General features: G+C 36.9%; 1 protein-coding gene across 1 annotated transcript; it reads left to right on the top strand.

Annotated features, from left to right (window-relative positions):
• Positions 1 to 2,219: 2,219 nt before the first annotated feature.
• LOC132633889 (copper transporter 6-like) lies at positions 2,220 to 4,298 on the top strand. The gene has a single exon (XM_060350287.1). It carries the CDS (start codon positions 3,414 to 3,416, stop codon positions 3,852 to 3,854), a length of 441 nt encoding a protein of 146 aa, XP_060206270.1. The 5' UTR covers positions 2,220 to 3,413; the 3' UTR covers positions 3,855 to 4,298.
• The last annotated feature ends 4,952 nt before the right edge of the window (positions 4,299 to 9,250 follow it).

Raw genomic sequence — 9,250 nt, 5'->3', positions numbered from 1 at the left:
GTCACAAAATTTAAAGGATTACAACCATCTTTAATTTAACACCATAAAAATTTACAAGTCTTCCTTTATTTCTTAAAATTCGTGCCCAATCAACCTATCACACTTAGCTTGAGAAGGAGAGAATAGCATATGTATTCAGATGTCCGTAATGATGGAGAGTTGGGGAATTTACGAGGCTGAGATCATGAGTATTAAATATGATTAAATGGCATCCAAATATCTCGCAATCTGACCGTTATTTACATTATCATCTGTCTGAGCACTCTGAACATTCTCGGACGGATCATTTTGGGCCTTTTATGTGCAGTGCGAATGAAGCGAGTTCAGGAGCTAGTTCTCGAGTAGTAAAACAAGTCTTCGGTATGATTGGCATTGACGGACTCGGTAGTTGATTATAGTCATCTTTATGCTTGCCACTTGTCTAGTTAAATATATAGTCTTCGCTCCGGTATATTTGTACCAATACAAACAACACTTGACACAAATTCGAATTAATCAGGTACCAAAGCGACATGAACAACATGTGAGGAAAACATTGATATAACAAGTGTAAATACTCCCCCATCCCCCCCCCCCCCCTCCCACCCCTCACACCCCCAAAATTCAAGCCCAAGCGTCACTTTTATCGTATTCGCGGACTTTTTTTTTTTTTGGACATAAGAATATTTACCTCTCCACTTTGGCATGAAAGCAACATCAGGGTGTTGACATTCTAAAGTCAAACTATATAAATAATATAGATTTTTAGGGCCCCAAAAAGCAGACTTTATCAGCGGCACTCTGAAATGGTCCGAGCTCGATCTAGTAAGGCATGAAACGTGCCATTTAAGTTCCTCCTCCTTTGTGTTCTTTGAAGTGGTCGAACCTTTATTATACTCTCTCCGTTTTTTTAAAAAAAAATTATCTTAGTTTGACTTGGCACGAATTTAAGATATAAAGGAAGATTTTTTAAATGTGTTATCCAAAACAAGCCTTAGATATTTGTGACTCTAAATCATATTATAAAAGTTAATATTGTTTTTAAATATATAAATGTGTCAATTTTTTTGGGACAAACTAATAAGAAAAGTAAGGCAATCTTTTTGGGACAGAGAGAGTAGTATTTGATGCTCCCTCCGTCCCATAATAAGTGTCACCTCAGCCAAAAACACGCATATTAAGAAACCAATAATGCAATGTGAAATTTACTAAATTACCCTTATATAATAAAAATAAATTAATTTTTCCTCTTGATAAGAGATGTACAAAGTAGTAATCCTTTTGACATTGGGAATTTAACAATACTAAGTTACTATGTGGCTTTTCCAATCATTATTTATATGTTACTTTAACTTTGTCAATTTTTGTTTAAGGATAGAGTTGGAAAAAATTAGCCAATTTATGTTTTAATTTCCTAAGTTGACACTTATTACGGGACAAATTTTTTGGTCTAAGGTGACACTTATTATGAGACGGGGGAGTATATTTTAAAGGTAAGCTCGGACTTTTTGATTATCTTGTGTTCCGTCACGTTTTATGAAAGTCATCAGGTTTGTTCATCTCAGTTCTATGTCTCACATAACTAATTTCCGCTAATCATAGTTCTAACATTTTCGATGAATATATATACAAATTCTATCCCTCCCCACTCTAATAAATGACAATTTAATTTCAAAATCCTAATTCTAAAAAAAAAAAAAACTAAATAAAATTTTGTTCACTAGAATTTAAAAAAAAAAAAATTAAGAACATTGATCAACATTTTGTGCTTGTATCAGTTATATCCCAGTTGGTTCTCTTCAATTTTTACTTGATATCTACATTATTTATATGGTCCGCATCAGTAAAATCATCTCTTTGTGGTTAGGTTGATCCTTTATCTCCCTTTTTCTTACATTTGCTACGGTCAAAACTTAACTTGTGATGAATTATTGAAAATGCGCAAGCAATAATTTATGTGAAGGTGGTTGATTGGACACAGAGTTTAAAAAAAAATATTAAGTCTTTTAAATTTGTGGTCTAAACTCTAAAACAAGCCATAGAAGTTTGTTAAGTATTAAATTTTGAAAGATATCATTCTATGTTGTATGGGACGGAATGCTGGCCAGTTAAGAAAGCGCATGTCCAGAAGATGAAGGTAGCTGAGATGCGGATGCTGAAATGGATGTGCGGGCATACCAGGAGAGATAGGATTCGGAATGAAGTGATTCGGGCTAAGGTGGGTGTGGCCCTTGTGGTGGATAAGATGCGGGAAGGGAGGTTGAGGTGGTTCGGCCACGTGCAGCGGAGATGCGCTGATGCGCCAGTGAGGAGGTGTGAGAGGATGGCTGTGGTGGGCTTGAAGAGAGGGAGGGGTAGGCCAAAGAAGGCCTGGGGAGAGGTGATTCGGCAGGACATGGTGTTACTCCAGCTTACCGAGGACATGATCGGTGATAGAAGGGGGTGGAGGTCGAGTATCAGGGTAGAGGGCTAGTGGGGGGCCGCGAGGTTTCCTTTCTCGTATTAGGAGTATTTTTATCCTGCTTCTATGTGTTGGTCTTGTCTATCTTTGTTATTTTATCATGACTTCGTCGCTCTTGCTATTTCTCATTTTCACATACTTTTGATTTGCTTGTCCGTATCTGACTCTTTTCCCTTGTTTTCCTTGTTTTCTTCTGAGCCGAGGGTCTTTCAGAAACAGCCTCCCTACCTTCCAAGGTGGGGGTAAGGTCTGCGTACACTTTACCCTCCCCAGACCTCACGTTGTGGGATCCAACTGGGCATGTTATTGTTGTTGTATCATTCTTTTTACAATTATTGACTAAACAGAAAAAGGGATAGTCTAACATAAATTGAGAAGGATTAAAAAGGAAAAATATTTACATAAATTAGTACGTAGAAAATATATAGTACTTTTAACGTTTCGATGAAACTGCAACATGAGACACTAGAACGGACAATCCAGTCAGGCCCCCTCCCACAAAAAAGAATTAAAAAAAAACAAATAGGTGAAAAACACAAAAGGGAAGAAAGAACTAATTTAGGAAAAACAAGTCCAATCAAGAAGAAATTTATATGAAATGATGAAATTCCTTCACCTTAATCAAAGATTTCAAATCGAATTTAAAAAACGGAGAAACTCGAGTAGGAAACCATTTGCCAATTCGGTGATACCTACACAATACAAATCCAAATTTATCTGGCAAGTACGTTACAAATATACAAAATGGTTTATAGAAGAGAGAAGAAGTACAACAACCATAAGAAAGAAGTATAGTCAACCCATGCAGTACAGAATTAGTAGTACTACCCAAGTTTGCCCCCTCTATATAACAATATCCGAAAGGCTAAATTAATCTGCAAAGCCATCCATCCTATATCTCTTGACCATAACTTATTTATAAAAAAAAATAAAAACATAAGAGGACATAGAGGGCTTAAACTCTAGTAAAACCATGGATCATGATCATAACATGCCAGGAATGGGAGGAATGTCACCACCACCACCACGACAAAACCACATGAACAATAATGAACACATGATGGGCATGGGGTTGACGCACATGACCTTTTTCTGGAGTAAAAATGCTGAAATTCTCTTCTCAGGCTGGCCAGGAACGCGCACGGGCATGTACGTCCTCGCGCTGATCTGTGTATTTGTGCTCTCTCTGCTTGTGGAGTGGCTCTCAAATTGTAATTACTTTAAAGGCAATAAGGCAAATGGTCTTGTTCAGACATTTGTGCATGGTGTAAAAATAGGCCTTGCTTATCTTCTCATGCTTGCTGTTATGTCTTTTAACGTTGGTGTTTTTATAGTTGTCGTGGCTGGACATACTTTAGGGTATTTCCTATTTGGCAGTAGGACTAATTCTGAGAATAATGCCTGCCAAGCTTGATCTTGAGGTAAAGATTTATTCACGCCTAGTATTTATATCAAATCACGCAAATTATCATAGCTAATTGATAATGAGGTATATAATAATTTGTCTTAATTCACCAGGGTTTAGTGAAAAAAGTATCAGTGCAAACACATGATGACATGCATCTATTAGTCTGGTGTAAACAATTAATTATGATAAATTGATGTGATTTGATATAAATACCCGGTGAGAATAAGTATTTAAGCTTGATCTTTGGTCCTATATAGCTGGTGAATACCCAATTTATATTTGGTCAACTTTGTCAATTGTGCTCAATTTATTGTTGCTTCGTGAGGTTTCAAGATAGATGCAGCTTACTTTTTTTCTCTAAATTTCTCTGTTCCAATTACCTTCCAGAGGTGAGATGTATTTGGTTGTGATTACTCATTACTGTAAGTTAATGATTATGTTACTTCTTCAGATTTACCTAATTAATTTGATGATCTCTTATTTAAACGCTACTCATTCCGTTTCATTTTATATGTTACTTTTCTTAAATTTCAAAAGGTATCTTCTGTACCTTTTACTTTTAGAAAGCCACCGATAGTTGAAATTAGTGTAATTATTAGGGTAGTAATTGCACAACCTAGTAATTATGATGAACCTTTTGTTTGTCATAATGTATTACAGTTTAATTACAAGTGTACTGTTTGATTGCACAAGTGTAATTACTTTTTTTTAATAAAACATAACTAGCACAAGCCATAGTTGTGAATTTTATAAAAATAAAGCTCTGTACAGAAATTGTAAAGAAAGCAAAAGGGCAAAAAGCAAAAAAGATTACAAGGCCCAAACTGCCTAGAAATCAAAGGTAAAACAACCTAAGTAGCTATATCTAGCCTAATGTATGCATGACCATTCCAAGCCTTGGCTTGATTCCATTTCAGTCACCTCAAGCTCTCACCAGGTGCTATGCAATCAAATGTCAAAAGAAGTATCCTTCCAACTTGCAACTGTGCAAAATCAGGCCTTTTATGCTAGCCAAAGCTGTATATAATCCGAGTCTCCTGAACTTGGATATGAAAATATTTGAATATGACAGTTTATCTGTACTTATCCTCTATCACTAAGGAGATTCTTCCAACAGGCTGAACATGAATTTAATACCACACATTGGATAGAATTTGCTTAGCAACAGACTCAATAGCGGATAAACTTGATCTTGAAATACCTCCACCTTGATATTCCTGTCAACAATGATCTGTAGCTTTCAGTGTTGCTGCATTTGAACTTATGAATTGCATGCTTTAATCTGGCTCCCTAGGAATTACTGTTTTAAATCTGAAGCTTGGCAAAGGCATTTTATCCATGTTTACAAGTCTCCTAGCTACAGTTAGTAAATCAGTAAATAGCTCAAAGTTAAGAGTACCTGCAAAATCAAAAGCATAGTTAGTTAAAAAATCAGCAAGCTGGTTGCCCTCTCTCAGCACATGTCTAACTTGTATCAGTCCTTTCTTCCTCCATTCTCTAATCTTCTGCACCTCCATACTAGTACGCCATGGAACTTCCCGGTCCCCTTCTACTATCTTCATTAAACCAAGTGAATCAGTCTCCAATATTAGTGGTAGATGCTGCTTTGTTACACAAAATATGATGCCATCATGCATTGCTTTTGCCTCTGCACACAAACAAGTTGTATCTGCAATCCTTCTAGCATTAGCATGAATGAACTCTCCTTCATGATTTCTCACACAAAATGCAGATGCACTAGGACCAGGATTTCCCCTGGAGGCACCATCACCATTACATTTGAACCATCCTGCAGGAGGGCTAATCCATTGAACCAGTATGTACTGTATCTGAGGCCTATATTGTTCCAAATGTTGTACCAGCTGAGGCCAAGAGTTTGGCAAATTTTTCATCCATGGATATCTAGTTTTGGCCAGTTGAATGAGATTAAGATTAATCTCATATATGACCCTATGCCTAGACATGTTACCAGCAAAATTGTGTTTCTTCTTTTCCAAAGTTGCCAAAGTATGATTGAAGGAGCTGCTTGGTATAATGGTTTCAACTTTGAAGAACACTTTGTGTCCCACACTTTCTTGATAGTTTGATTAACTTGGATAAAAGGTCCTTGCACACCTACTGCTACTGAGAACATCTTCTATATATCTGCAGCATATTGACCTGTCACAAACATATAGTTCATTGTTTCTTGGTGGGGCTGAGCACAACACCTGTACATAGACACAATAGATATCCCCATCTTTTCAAGTACATCATCAACAAGTAACTTCTGCTTCCACACTCTCCACAAGAAGAAAGCAATCTTGAAAGGCAAACCTTTTGTCCAAAATTGCTTATAACACCAGTTTAAGGTACCTCTTAGTCTTATTACTTCCCATGCACTACTAATAGTGTATTTACAACTACTAATGAGCATTCACCAGCCCTTATCCATATTTTCTAAGGGAGTATCAATGTGCATCTCCTTTCTTATATGATCAATAATATTTTCCGGCACAGTTTGTTGCAATGTCTGATAATTCCAAGTCCCATTCTCCACAACATCTGCAACCTCCTGAATACTGTCATCCATAGGGAAATTAGCTGGCATAAGCTAGGCAAGAGGACCAAGTTTAGTCCAGTTGTCAAACCAAAAGTTAGCAGAACCATTTCTTGGTTCCCACCAGATCTCCCCTTCTATAGCATCTCTTGATTCTAGCATCTTCTTCCATAATTGTGAGCCCCCTTTCCATTGAACCCTAGTTGGAATATGTTTCTTACAGTACTTATTCCACATGAATGTTGACCACAGGGTACCAGAAGTTCTGAATCTCCACCATAGCTTAGTGAATAAAGCTTTTTAAAAAAGGGACCTAAATCCCAATCCTCCCTCGTGTTTAGGAACACACACTTTCAACCGAGCTGACCAGTGTCTACTCTTGTCTTCTTCCTTATTAGTCTAATAAAATCTTGCAAAGATTTTATGCAGTTCATTTAGTGCGTACTTAGTAGGTGCCATTGCAGATAGAAGGTACACATTGGCATACATTGTAAAACACTGTTGATAAGAACTGCCTTCCCTCCAAATGATAACAACCTTCCTTTCCAGTTCTACAGCCTATCTTTCACCCTCTTAATTAGATCATTATAATAAACTTTCCTTTTTCTAGAGTGGAAGATAGGACATCCACGATATTTGAAGGGAAACATGCCTCTTGTAAAACCAGTTACCTGCTCAACTTCTTGACATAACTGCACTGCTGATTTCTAATGCATGTAAAAGAAACTTTTCTCTCTATTTATCAATTGACCTGACAACTTTTCATAATCTCTCAAAACATTCATAGTCAGGTCCAATGATAATTTAGCAGCTGATGCAAAGATGATGATATCATCTGCATAAGCAAGATGATGATATCATCTGCATAAGCAAGATGATTGAGGTTTGCACTCCATTTAGGCATACCAAAGCACTTATACTGATCATGCTCAAATAAAGAATTAAGTGCTCTAGGTAGCACTTCTGCTGAAAGTATAAATAGAGCAGGTGACAATGGATCACCTTGCTTCACCCCCCTTGTAGAGTGGAAAAAACCATAAGATTGGCCATTCAACAAAACTGAATACCTGTTATTTGCCAACAGCCTCCATATCTAATCCATAAATTTTTCTGCAAATCCCATTCTTCTCAGCACCTTAGTTAAATATAGTCAGGACACTCTATCATATGTCTTAGCCATATCTAACTTAATCACCACATTTGCAGGTTTACCTCTCTTTCTAATATCTGTGACAATTTCTTGAGTGAGCAACACATTATCAATAATGCTTTTTCCCTTCACAAAACCAGACTGGTTGCTAGAGATCAAACCTGGTAGAATCTTATCCAGTCTTCCATGAACCACTCTTGAAATGACCTTGTTTATAAGGTTACTCAAGCTAATTGGTCTGAGACCCCCAAAAGTGTAAACTTCTGATTTCTTAGGGATCAATACCAAATTAGTATGAGTTACTGATTTTGGGAGAGTATGACCTTCTTAGAAAGCCTGAACCATTCTGAATACATCCATTCCTATAATGTCCTAACATGAATGAAAGAAAGTTCCTGATAATCCATCAGGACCACAAGCACTCTCTCCTTTAAGTTCAAAAACAACATTCTTTTCTTCTTCTAGGGATGGAAGTGCACAAAGCAAATCATTGCTTTCAGAAGAGACCGTCTGTGGAATATGCTTCAGCATGCCAAAATCTAAAGCCTCCTCCTCTTGAGAGAATTGTTGTTGGAAGAAATTAACTGCTTCTGCTGCAAGCTGCTCCTTATCTTCTATCCACTCACCATCAGATATTTGAATTCTATTCACCTGTAACCTTTTTCTCCTTCTATTTACTAAATTGTGAAAAAACCTGGTGTTTCTATCACCTTCAGAGAACCAAGTGTATCCTACTTTGTGTCTCCAAAACTCTTCCTCATAATGTAAATACTTCTTCAGTTCAGCCTAAGTAAGCTGGAAGACTATTTATTTTCTGCAGAAGGATGATCTTCAAACAGTTATTCCTTAATTCTCATTATATCTTCCCTGATGATAAGTTGTTTGAAGATATCTCCAAAATCCAGTCTACTCCAAGCAGATAGAGCCCCTTTTACTATCTTTATCTTCTGTTTAAAAACCAAAAAACGATTGCCAATACTCTCCTCAGACCAATTCAGCCTTACTATGTCCAAGAAATCTTTATGCTCAGTCTAAAATTTCAAAAACCTGAATGGTTTTATGAAAGTCTGAACTTCCTCACCCAAAGTGATAAGAAGTGGGGCATGATTAGATCCAGTCCTGGATAAATGCTCCACTTTAATGTGATTAAACCATTGTTGAAACTGTGAGTTAAAGAAGATTCCGTCCAATCTTTCAAATATACAATCATCCCCAGCCCTGCCATTCCACCATGTAAAAGGACTGCCTTTAAAACCTGTTTCAAATAAATCACATAAGTTGATATAAAAGGCAAAATCCTCATAGTCCTGAGGGTCTACAGGGACTCCACCTATTTTCTCCTCTTCATTCATCACTACATTAAAATCTCCCCCTACCAGCCAAGGAATGTCATAGGAGCCGACTAACTGATAAATACTATCCCAAAGAGGCATTCTTTCTACTTCATCACATTTAGCATAGACCAAAGTTGTTATAAGAGATCTATTGTGCTCCTGAAGAAACAGTTTCAAGGTGATCTGCTTTGCAGTATCAGATAAAATTTCCACATCTACATTCTCCTCCACAAAAACCAAATCTTTCCATTACAGTTTGCACCATCCTGATGCATCCATAACCTCCTTTTTAATTTTTGTATCTGTCTAACATGTTAAAAAGGCTCCATTAAGGCAACTAACATAAACCTGTGATGTCTATGTAGCATTTGAAGTCTGT

Source organism: Lycium barbarum, chromosome 3 (assembly GCF_019175385.1).
Source record: "Lycium barbarum isolate Lr01 chromosome 3, ASM1917538v2, whole genome shotgun sequence".
NCBI classification, from domain to species: domain Eukaryota; kingdom Viridiplantae; phylum Streptophyta; class Magnoliopsida; order Solanales; family Solanaceae; genus Lycium; species Lycium barbarum.
This window is presented reverse-complemented; position numbering and strand designations above follow the sequence as displayed.

What these genes read in the sequence shown, in the direction of transcription:
- LOC132633889 (XM_060350287.1), top strand. Translation starts at nt 3,414, where the DNA reads ATGGATCATGATCATAACATGCCAGGAATGGGAGGAATGTCACCACCA.